Below are 12,878 nucleotides of genomic sequence, written 5' to 3'. Positions count from 1 at the left end.
TCGGCACAATACAAATATAAACTATAGACTGATATTGCAGTATATCATTGTTTCAATAATATATTGCACAATTAAGATTCCTACTGTATGGTGAACGTCTTTACTTTGTACAAAACTTTGTACTTTGTACAAAAACTGTGTGGGCAAACGCATTCTAAAACTGAATGTCCTTAATGGAGAACTCATTGCTTAGTTCTAAACTTTTCTCTGAGAACAACATTAGCACAAGAATTATGTGTAATTGCTTTGCTGAGATTAAAGTGAAAGAACTTTTTTTGGCCTTCACAAAGCAGTTCACCTCAAGCCACCTGCAAGCTAGGACTGATCAACCAACATCATTGTCCATCCTCATTACTAATCTTGCAACTGAATGGAAGTATATCTGAATGGAGTTTTCTTTCAGCACAAGCAATTATTAAGGAAACCTTGCATGTGTTTATTAATCATGCTGGGTTTCATGGTGAAAAAAATTGTCAGTCTTTATCATTTTACTTGAATGGGCTTTTGAAAGGAATTGAAAATTAGGCAGCATTTAGGTACCATTTAGGAATCTTGCAAATCTCTCAAAAACATTCTGACAATTTGGTTGGTGTAAGTGTTTTTGGCAGATTAGCAGATTTGTTGTTTTTTTTGTGTGCATACAAAACTGTAACTCAAGGCAGTGTCATTCTGTGGCTACTAAAGCAAATAAAGTAATGTCATGCATAAAAAAGGGAATTAACTTAAGGGATGAAAACATAATTTTGCCTCTTTATATGTAAGGCCTCAATCAGGGTATGCAGTCCTCTTTTGGGCCCCAGTTCTTAAGAAGGCTATTAATGAGCTGCAAAGAGTGCATTCAGAGAGACATTCAGTTAAACTGGTAAAAACAATGCAACAATTAAATTATGATGACAGACTTGGGGTGATTTCTCAGGAGAAAAGATGAGGAAAATGTTGAAGAATAGCAGACTTTTTTCACATGAAAAAGAACACAGCTCCAGAGGCCATCCCTTTAGGCTTGAGGAACTGAACTTTCATTTTAAGCAATACTAATTTATTTCTCAGTGAGGTTTTCAAATGATTTGCCAGGTGATGTTGTGATGAAAGATTGTATTAATGTATTTAAGAGTGGCTCCTTGAATAAGCTTAATATCCAAGGCTATTGTTATCCTAAGATCCGCAGTTGGCAGTTGGCAGCTGTGTGCGGAGGGTCATTTGTAGGGGTTAAACTTAATGGCCTTTTCTCTTTTTACAACCCAAATAACCTGTGTAACAGGGGCACAAATTATAAACATTACATGTACATTGTCACTGGTTATTCTATTAGTATTAAATAAATTAGGGGTATAAAATAAAAGCAGTTTACAAAAAATATTTGCAATGTGCATATTTATGCTTGTATGAGAATTGAATATAGATTTTGCAATGCAGAATCAGTTTAGCCACCACTTCCACCAGTGGAAGAAATTTTATTGATTCCTCCAGTGCTCAGTGTATGTAATTAAACTTCTTACAAAAAAAGCTATTCTTGCTCAATGCAAATAACTTTCTAAAGAATGTAACACTGCAAAATGCTATTTTTTAATTTTTATCTGTGCCTATTTGTCAGTTTAAAACTTTTGTACTTTATCGTGGACTTCAGAAATATAATTACTACTCTGAGGGCATCTAATTTAATGAATTCCTTCATTCATATTTATATAATGTGTCTATTAGGGAATGTGCATCTATGGGCAGCAAAGTGGTGCAGTGGTCAGCATTGCAGCCTTGTATAGCTAGGGTCCTTAAAGGGCACCTATCACAGCCAAAATCAAACACATATTAACAATTTGACCAGTACAACCTAAACATGTTTAACCAAACAGGTTCTAAAAAATCCCTTACTTTGTCAAATGGGTTCTTTCATTGAGGGAGGCCATACAGTGACTATAACATAGACTATAACATGCAAATATCAGGAGCATGCTCAGATTGCAGCATTGCCTTGAGTATTCTACCCAGAATGCCTGGTTTTAGTAAACCCCTCCACTAGAAGTATCACGAGATTTCCCTATTTGTCCCCTGCTGGTGAAGTTATTATGCAAATGAAGGGCACACACTAACTTCTAGACAGGTGGCAGCACTACTGAACAGCAGCTAACACAGAAGTTTGGCTGATTTGAAAATAGCTTAGAAGCTTTCAATCCAAGATGCCTGCCTCAGCTAGAACTGCAGTGGAGATAGGGGAGATCTTGCAGAAGGTATAGTGAGCTGATCATTTACATTATACAAACAATTCCAACTGTTTTAAAAATTAGATTTCTTGTACTTTCACATAGTTTCTTTACTTAGTAAATGATTTTGGTTATGATTGGTGCCCTTTAATTAGAATCCAGCAAGGATACTATCGGAAACAACTTTCAATTTCTTTTAACTGGGGATGGTGATAATTTTCACTTTAAATTGCAATTTTAGACATTGTAATTAAATGCTTAGAGGTTTCTGTAAACATTATCATGTTTTCATACACTGATTTCTTTTTTTTGGGCTCTGACAGGAATCCAGTTGGGCGGACTGGTTTGAAAGGAAGGGGAAGTTTATGTTGGTTTGGTCCAAACCATGCATTGCATCTTATAATAACCAAGTAAGGACAGTTTTGCCATTTCAAATCCATTTTATATATTATATTACTCAAAAAATGCACTGTATACAGTCATTGTAAATAATGTATCATAATGTATCATAATTTACTATTACATAACTAATGTATCATAATTTACTGTTAAGTTAATTGTGTATTACAGCATTTGAAATAACTTGGGGATAATGTTTAAATAATACAAATATTGTTTGCATTATGCACTCTTATGTAATTTTAATTTTAAATGTAATACATTTACAGGTGGAGAAGAAATAAAGATGGATTAATATGTAGAAAGAGGTCAAGGAAAATGCTGGAAACCTTAGTTATAAAGAGCAAGCCATCAGAACACTGGGCCCTACCTGGGGTAAGCTTTTTTTTTTAATACATATTGTTAACTGTCATAGTATGAGTTGTTGTATTATAGTAGATGAGGATGAAAAAAAAGAAGACTATCAAGTTTAACAGCACTGAAAAGTAAATCTGCTAATTGATCTAAAGAATGGTGAAACAAACTCTCATTTAAAGTCTCCACAATTTGTCTCAGAGGGGGAAAATATTCTTATGTATACAGTATGTATATAAACATCCCCTTGTATATTTGTACAAAGTCATTATATAATCTTCAGCACCTTTTCTCTGGAATAAACAATCCCAGCTAAGCCAACTTTTCCTCATAGCCAAGTCTTTCTATACCCATTATCAACATCACCCTTCTTTGGACATTCTTTATTTCATTCATTTACACACTGAAGAACATGGGGTAGATTTATCAAAGAGTGAAGTTAGAGATCTACACAGTCCTCTAAAGTGAAATACCGCCTCTCTCCATTCATTTCTATGGGAATTTTAAAGGCATATTTATCAAAGGTGATAGTGAAAGTTCACCATTTGATAAATACGCCTTAAAAAATACCATAGAAATGAACGTAGATAGGCGGTATTTCACTCTGCGGACTATGGAGATCTCTAACTTCACTCTTTGATAAATCTACCCCCAAATCTGCACTCTGTATTCTAGATGGACCTTTACTTGTGCTATGTAAAGAATTACACAAGGTTATAAACCTTTTAATACAGGACAAAACCTTGCTGACCTTCCTGCTGCTGAACATGTACATGTACCCCCAGGCCCTTCTCAATCACAAATGTGACTAACTTTATGGCATTAAGGGGCAGATTAAGTTTTTTTTAGTGAAATTCGACTAGGGAATAGTCGAAATTCGATTCGGTTTTTAAAAAAATTCAAATTTGATTTTTGAAATTTGTCATGTGCTGGCGCTTTAAGAATTCAAATTCGACTATTCACCACTTTAAACCTGCCAAATTGCTGTTTTATCCTATGGGGGACATCCTGGGATCAATTTGGAGTTGTTTGGTGGACTTCTGACATTCGAGTTTTTTTCGGAGAAAATAGCTCAAATCGAGTTTAAAAACTCAAATTGAATTAAATTCAAATTTGAGTTTGCAGGACTATCCAATTCACCTGTAAAAGTAATTTTTTTAAAAAAAATTCGATTCGTTTTTACAAACTCCCATGAACTCTAAATTCGACCCTTGATAAATCTGCCCCTAAGTGTAAAAGTGGCATGCATATTTGTGTATCCCAAAAACATAATCAACATTGAATCTCATGTGCTACTTAAATGCCAATTGTTTGTCTAGATTCTCTGCAAGAATGCTACATCTTGAATGCAATTAATTGGCCTGCATAGTTCTGTGTCATCAGTAAACACATCGGTACAATGTGCTCCCCCACAAATCATTGCACATCTACTGGAACACCACTGTTTAAGTTCCAACTTACTTCATCATACAAAGCTATTTCTGACATTATCTATCTATAAAGCCATGCTGATACTTATAATGACATTCTCCAGAACATACTCTTAGATATAATTCCATGACAATCATTCAAGCAGTTTGCCCACAACAAATGGATGATTTGAACCCTGCTTATTGCACTGCCTTGTTCAATTGGCGAAGCCAAGATTGTATACCTTAAACAAAAGGTGATTGTTATAATCAGAAGATTATTTATACTGAATTGACTTTCTAATCAGAATAAATTCACAATGAGGTGAATTTTCTACAGTGCAGTTTACCAAACTACTCATGAAACAACCAAATGCACAATCTTGTTTATATTCTTTTAACAGGGGTCAATGGAGCCTGGAGAAGCATTACCTTATAAATTAAGGAGTATCTTACAATGTGACTTTTGGTTAACTTTTCAAAACATGCTGGAAAATGGTGTTGAAGTAAGTTACAAGACATCATTTTATTTTATATACTGTATTAGCTCCATGACAATTCAATGCCAAATACTGTTGAGGGTCCAACCATAAATTTTGCTTTACTGTATCTAGGGGCACATTTACATAGGGTTGAATATCGAGGGTTAATTAACCCTCGATATTCGAATGTCGAAGTTAAATCCTTCGACTTCGAATATTGAGCGAAAAATCGTTCGAGGATTTTAATCCATCGATCGAACGATTTTTCTACGACCAGAAATTTGTTAGAAAGCCTATTGATGTTCGGTAGGTTTTAGTTGGCAAAGTTTTTTTTAAAGAGACAGTACTTCGACTATCGAATGGTCGAACGATTTTTAGTTTGAATCGTTCGATTCGAAGTCGTAGTCAAAGGCCGAAGTACCCAATTTGATGGTCGAAGTAGCCAAAAAAGCACAACGTTTTTTGCATTCGAATCCTTCACTCGAGCTAAGTAAATGTGCCCCCTAGTGATCTCTCATTGTAGTAAGGTGTTAAATTGTGTTAGCCATTGAAACAAATGCAGAAACTGTGAGGTTAGGTGATACATTTTATTGGCTGAGTAAGTAAAAACGACAAGCTTTTGAGATGCTAGTATTACATCAATTCATATGGAAGAAGAGATGTAATACTATCATCTCGAAAGCTTGCAGTTTTTACTTACTCAGCCAATGAAATGTTTCACCTAACCTCACATCTAGTAATCAGCCCTGAGGGAATTATAGTTGAGCAAGTACTTTTTTTTTTTTTACAATTGGGGATCAGTGGCTACAATATTCTCATTTAATGATTGTTCTAAAGAAACAAGCATACAGTGCATCAACAAGGAATACTTTGATTCTAACTATTTATTTACTGTTTTACTATTTTAAGGTATACAAAGGATATGTTGATGATCCTAGGAATACAGATAATGCTTGGATAGAAACAACTGCCATCAGCTTGCACTTTGATAACCTAGATGACCCTCACCTACATGAATTAAAGAAAGTAAGAGCGTACAGTACATTGTATGTGCTACATACTGTGACACAATGCTGGTGCCCCATTCAGCTGTTTGAATGAAGTGTAAACAGGTGAACAATGTGGGCACTTTGAGGCTGAGGTATGAACAGTACAGGGCTTTAGGAGTTTGAACAGTAAAGGTGTTACAAGTGTGAATCATGCAGGATGTTACAGTCTTAATTTGAGGTTTAAACAGGGACCAGTTAATCTCGGTACTGATACCTTTCAAAGCTTACACAAGGTAAGCAGTCACAACAGGCAGAATTTAATAATTCAAAAGAAAATTTAAAAGTCCCAAACCAACCTCTCCAACCTCCAAAAAATTCAAACTGTTCCAAAAGTGCTATTGATCGTACCTCAAGAAAGGAAAATAGAGAGAAAAAAACCCCAAGAAAAATATATTGTGTAGCGTTCTTTGTAAATTCACAACTCAGTGTAATTGTATTCAAAAATTATCAGTGTAGTATTCCCCACCTAACCTTTAAGTACAGGTGAATTTTTTTCAAACATACTCATACACCATCGGTATAGTGCATCGTGTTTTTAAGACAGAAAAGGCTTTGATAATACTCACACACACAGAATACGTTTCACTCATCAGAAATGTAATTGCTCACATATTTCTTCCATTGGACAACAAAGAGTGACATGCTGAAAACTTTTTCTGATTCTTTAATCCTAAAAAGTATTGCACTTACTATATTTCTACTTAAAAGAAACTTTAAAATAAAAAATGGCTCTCTTGTGGCATAGGCTGAGATATCCATGGTGTCCCATGCATGCACTTTTTATTGTCCAAAGTCTTTAAATTTAATAACTTTATCAATACATTCACAATATTCACAATTCAAATATCCTCCTCTCCAATGTGCCTTAACCCTCTCTATGCCATACAATATTAAGCCTGTTGGACACTCATTGTGTTGTTCCAAAAAATGTTTTGGTACAAGGTGATTTGTATAGCCCTTACTGGTGTTATTTATATGCTATTTATATGCTCCCCTATATTTTTCTTTTTGTTTTGCCCACATACTGGAGGCCACAGGGGCACTCCAATAAGTATATGACATCAGTTGTATCACATTTCATTAAATCCTAAATAGCAAATGTTACTCCAGTTATCTTACTATTAAACGTTTTGGTATATCTACAGGAAAAAGAACCTTTAAAGCAATCATTCGAGATTTTTGGTTCTTTATTTTCTTATGGGCACATACCAAATTTTGTTTCAAATTAGGGGTATTTTGGAAGATAGTCTTCAGTTTTCTGGAAGCAGGGGTCCCAAAGTTTTGTCTAGACTCAAATCTTCCCAATGTTTCTCAATCATATTCCTAATTTCCTCTGCTCTGTGGTTATACATTTTTTGGAGTGACATTTTGATTTATAAGTATCTATTAAAAGATTAGGATTAAAGAATCGTAAAACGTTTTCCACACGTCACTCTTTGTTGTCCAAAGGACAAGCATTTTCTGTCTTAAAAACAAAGTGCACTATATCTGATGGTGTATGAGTATGTTTGAAAATAATTCACCTGTACTTAAATGTAAGGTGGGGAATACAACACTGATAATGTGTGAATGCAATTACACTGAGGTGTGACTTTAGAAAGAATGCTACACTACATTTTTTTCTTGTTTTTTTTCTCCATTTTCCTTCTTTGAGGTTCAATCAGTAGCACTTTTGGAAAAGGCAGAATTTCATGTGAGGGCCGCACAAGGGAGGGTGGCCCATGGGCGACCAGGTGGACAGCATTGATCTGAAATGTTTGGAACCTGGGTTTTTGCAGATGAGGGATCTTTCCACAATATAAACATTAAATTAGCCCTAGATGATTGTTTTGCCACCAATATGGTTTCATGCAGACACTGACAAGACACTGATTTGTTATTAAAGCAAAAAAAAAAAAAAAAAGAATTAGAATTATTTGCTTATAATGGGCCCTATGGAAGCCAGTCACTAATATATTTATGAAAAACATGAATCAAAAAAAATGTATTTGAGTGGAACATGTGAATGTAAGTTTTCTCCAGTCATGGAAAAATAAACAATTTGTTATTTAGATTGAAAACAGTGATATTCCTTCACTAAATGTGACAGAATAAATTATATTACATAGGAGGCTAGTAATGAGAAGCTATAACTAGTAGCAGGAGCAATGTAAAAGCCCCACAATGTTTGAAAACTCCCATTATACACATGGTAGCAATTCATATTGTATGACAAACTACATAAACATCACAGGTGGTATTAACCTTTGGCTGGTCAGTCCATAAATGTTTGCATTCCAATAACTATGGTTATTTTAAACATTAAGCTCTATTTTTTTATATTTCTGATTATTATTTAACCCCTAACCTTGCTGTCCTCTTCTGATTCTTTCTAGAATTTACAGATGCATGATCAGGAGATTTTTGTTCGATGGCAAGTGGCTGACCAGAAGATATCACTTTATGCAAGCCACAAATATATCCTTCAGAAAGCAGTGGGTTATTACCATGCTTACTATTAATATCTTTGTCCGATGATACTGTAAAACATGTTTTAGTTTTAATAAGGATAAAGAAAATACATATGTTTTTTAAAACAATTATTTCAAAATGTACAAATATTAAATATGTACAAAATATTATTTTACTTTACTTTTTATCCAATCAGGAAGACAAGGTTTGGATTGTCACTTATAGACACGTATAAATTCTTATATCTGACAGTGTTAGTAAATTAGCCCCATGATTAACACTACCAAGACTCTAATAAATTCAAACATACTCACAACTCGAACGAGAAGTTATTTAAGAAAAAATGTGAACATCTAATATTTGATCGAATAGACGCCACCCGAAAATTTGAATCTGATTTGAATAAGTTTTCCCCCAAAAAAACTTGAATGTCAGGAAGGCAATTAACATATTCAAATGGTTCAACTGACCTCTGCCATTGACTAGTAAATAAACCTAGACAGGTTTTTGGTGGCAAATATTCGAATTCGAAATGTATCCATGGTCAAGCTGTGATACATCTCACATTCAAATTTAAATTCGAATTGAGGCTTTAAAATTCAAATGTGTGAATTATGCCACCGCCATTTTTTTTTGGAAAATTCTAATTAGAATTTACTATTTGTCTCTTAAAGGAATTGTTCAACATAAAAATAAAAACTGGGTAAAAAGATAGGCAGTGTAAAATAAAAAATGTTTTGAATATAGTTAGTTAGCAAAAATGTAAATGTATAATGGCTGGAATGACTGGAAGTCTAACATAATAGCCAGAACACTACTTCATGCTTTTGTTTTATTTTTACACTGAACTGTTCCTTTAATTACTCTGCCCCTAAGTATATAAAAACCCATTTTCTACCATTCAGTATATGCATAGACACTGGCTAAACTGTCAAAAATAAATACATATTTTTTCTACCCAGACATAATTACTTCCCTGATAGTCTTCCTCTGACTCACAGGTGGCATTTCCCTACCCCCTAATTAGAAAAGGAGAATCATTACCCTCCCCACACACACCTTATTCCATGCTGAAGCGATGGATTCTCAAATTTTAAAGTCTCTCTGCTTTCCAAATTATGTATGAAAATTAAGGGAGGGAGGTGATTTCATTGCTTTTGAGTTTTATTCTATTTTTTTAGTCACTTCATTTTTGGGGGTTTCTTAAATAAGTGCACATTTGATAATATCAAGTGTTTTATGCAATATCTATTACTATTATTATACTATATACTATATATTATTTAATACTATTATAATACTCTTTAATTTACATGAAATCCGTATACTGTATGTTGCCTTTTTTTTAAAATATGTTTGAATTAAAAAGGAAGACCAACTAATAAAAATATTTTTATCAATCATCTATAATCTTTATGTGTTCCTTGCAAAAATACTTCATTTGTTAAGAACCTTATATAATGTTTATTGCTAACAAAAATCTATTAATCTTTAACATTGTAAACACAAATACACTCATTGGATACCTCATGACTTAGAAAAAATCCATTACTGGAAATAAAATCTTTGACCACTCATGCGACCAGTCTGCTCCCATTACCATAGACTGTAGTAAAATCAGACACATGACATTTTTTGCCACCTAGCACTCTTAAATTTTTACTAAAAACTATTTTTTTTTTAAAACTACTCATTTGAATACAATTCTAATAAATATCTATAATGGATATATAAAATATCATATGAATCTATCTAACTTTATAAGAGACTCTCTAACATCTTTATTTCTGATCGTATATATAAAGGGATTCAACAATGGTGTTAGAAACGCATATAATACAGTAATTATTTTGTCATTGTCAGGTGCGGAACTTGATTTTGGTTTCATATATGCAGCCATAGCTGAGCCATAAAATATTGTAACCACCATAATGTGAGAGCTGCAGGTAGAGAAGGCCTTTTGTTTTCCAGCACCAGAAGGAAGATTTAGGATTGTTAGGATAATTCGTATATAAGAAATAACAATAAAAGTTACTGGTGTCAATAAAAGCACAATGACACCTAAATATATCACAAATTTAACAACTGATATATTTTCACATCCCAATGAAAGAATTTCTGGCACTTCACACATAAAATGGTTTATTTTGTTTTGTCCACAGAGATTGACATTCAATGTAAGACCAATATGAGAAACTGATAGCAAAAAACCACAGATATAAATACTTATAGCTATCTTAATACATAAAGACTGTTTGATAATAGTTGTATAATGTAAGGGGTAGCATATAGCTATATAGCGATCATAAGCCATGACTGCAAGTAGAATGCATTCACTTATCCCAAATGAAAGGGAAAAATACATCTGGGCTGCACATTCTCCATATGAAATGGATTTATGCAATGAAAGTAAATCCTTCAACATGCGAGGAAGACTTGATGTAGAATACAAAATGTCTAGTAAAGATAGATTAAAAAGAAAAAAATACATTGGTGTATGGAGACATTGGTCTGTTATAGTTAAAAAAATTATGAGAGTGTTTCCAAGCAAGATTAAAATATAAACAGTTGTGAAAACCACAAAAAGCAAGATTTGGGTTAGTGGATCATTTGAAAGGCCAAGAAGGATGAATTCTGTTACTGTGTCATTGTTCATTTCCAAGCTGTCTATTAAAAAAACAAGATGTATAAGTTTGTCACTAGGGTGCTATTGTAAGAATATCATATATGCTAAACAAGTCTTTCTAAAGATTACATATATATACATTTACTAACTACCTTGGGAATTGTGACCATAAAATTATCTCACGTAATGTTTGTTGCAAATACAAATATACATTGGGTCAACACCTACTTTAAATTTCAGGAACTGTCTGTCCCTCTGGCTTGTAACTTAAAAGTTTTTGCCTTGATTTATATTAATTTCCTTTATATAAGGAACAACCCTTAAATAAATCATAAATTTTACAGTTTTAAAAAATGGGGATTTTTTTTTTTAGAGATTTTTGAAAAGAAATAAAATTCAATTGTCAAGAAGGAAAAATTGCACAAAACATTTTTAAGTTTGCAGACAGAGGAAATTGAGATATATTGGTTACAAAACAGCACAAACAAATGTGCTTAATGAGTTATTTTTTTAAAGAATACAATAGAGTAATTGTTACAAAAATGATTCTGTAATGAAACAATACAACTCATTAATGGATCAACACATTAATGTGAGCTTGGGCCTGGGGCCTAAAGAAACGCATGGTTGAGAACTTAAAGAACATAATTCAGTTGTAGCCTCACCATTTTTTTTATTTTCAACAGAACACCAGAAATTAAATGAAATTTTTACATATATCATTTCATAATCTTTGCATACTATTTATAATTTTGTCATAAAAGTATTTGTCTGATGCTTTTACATTACCTTTCTGCTCCCCTATGTTCCTCTATGAGGGGTCTATCATATTTGTGCAGCAATAGCCCATTAGCATTTGGGAACCTCAAGCAACAATTACTTACAAAAGCTGATCTATCAATGACAAAATATCAGCATGACCTATACACAACTTTTAATGCTTTAAATTAATATTTTGATGAGTTGTTTTTTTCAGTGTCAGTATCACTTTAAGGGATCACATTCAAGAATATGTTATGAAGAATGGTACTAAGTAAGTTAAGTAGTTATTAACATGACTTTATAAAAGACACATGTTAAATAAATGTAATTGCTTTTTATGATGAAGTAAGTAGGAAACTGGACAGTAGATTGCATTATACTGTACGTGTTCTACTTGGATCTTTGATTCAATGCTGCATAAAGCTTTTTCTTTATAAAGTATATGTTGATGTCGGTAATTGTGTTTGACCATGAACAAAGCAGAATGCACTCACAGATTTCATGACAGGCAAAGTAAAGTAACTGCAAATTTTTATTTAAGGCAAGGAGTGACCAAACACAGCCTTACTCTTTTTGTTCACTCAGGCACTTAATCATAGGTTATGGTGTTTGTACCTGGATAGAAAATGGCCTAAAAGATTATATATAGTGGGTGATTTGAACGTTCTCACAGGGCTCTTACTGGGGGGCCACACATTCTGTATTGGGTCCAATTTATTGAGTATTTTAATTAATGACTCAAATAGTAAATTTATTTACTAAGTTATGCAAGAAGTAGAGATCGGCCTGGGTACTTGTGAATAATAAAATCAGCTGTAGTAAACAATGCCAATCGGCACCAGGGATGGCCATAGGAGAACAAGGTGTTTTGTCCTTTTTACAAAGCACTGGTAAGGCCACATCTACAATTTACAGTGCAGTTTTGGTATCCCATACTTAAAAGGGATAATAATGGAATTTTAGAAGAAATGTCTGATAATGATATGGAACATCTCAGATATGAGGAAAAGCTTAGCCAAGTTTACAGTGGAGAAAGGGGAGATTTAATAACTATGTATATATATACAAGGGAGCAATAATATACATACATACATACATACATACATACATACATACATAAATACATACATTTTCTGATGCCTTATTTACCA

General features: G+C 33.3%; 2 protein-coding genes across 5 annotated transcripts in view; one reads left to right on the top strand and one right to left on the bottom strand.

Annotated features, from left to right (window-relative positions):
• The window catches only part of trpm2.L (transient receptor potential cation channel, subfamily M, member 2 L homeolog), a 54,071-nt gene extending 45,404 nt beyond the window's left edge, over positions 1-8,667 (top strand). For all 4 annotated transcript variants that reach the window (XM_018236213.2, XM_041576759.1, XM_041576760.1 and 1 more), the window contains 5 exons: positions 2,519-2,605; positions 2,864-2,969; positions 4,762-4,863; positions 5,749-5,865; positions 8,264-8,667. In XM_018236213.2, the coding sequence (XP_018091702.2) occupies positions 2,519-2,605; positions 2,864-2,969; positions 4,762-4,863; positions 5,749-5,865; positions 8,264-8,389 (538 nt within the window). In that variant the 3' untranslated portion in view covers positions 8,390-8,667. The remainder of the gene's footprint in view (positions 1-2,518; positions 2,606-2,863; positions 2,970-4,761; positions 4,864-5,748; positions 5,866-8,263) is intronic.
• A 1,410-nt stretch (positions 8,668-10,077) lies between these two features.
• LOC121397968 (olfactory receptor 5V1-like) lies at positions 10,078-10,995 on the bottom strand. The gene has a single exon (XM_041576292.1). The coding sequence runs from the start codon at positions 10,993-10,995 to the stop codon at positions 10,078-10,080; it is 918 nt and encodes a 305-aa protein (XP_041432226.1).
• Between the last annotated feature and the right edge of the window lie 1,883 nt (positions 10,996-12,878).

Source organism: Xenopus laevis, chromosome 9_10L, assembly GCF_017654675.1.
Source record: "Xenopus laevis strain J_2021 chromosome 9_10L, Xenopus_laevis_v10.1, whole genome shotgun sequence".
NCBI classification, from domain to species: Eukaryota; Metazoa; Chordata; class Amphibia; order Anura; family Pipidae; genus Xenopus; species Xenopus laevis.
The sequence above is the reverse complement of the archived record's forward strand: the minus strand, read 5'-3'. Positions and strand labels throughout refer to the sequence as shown.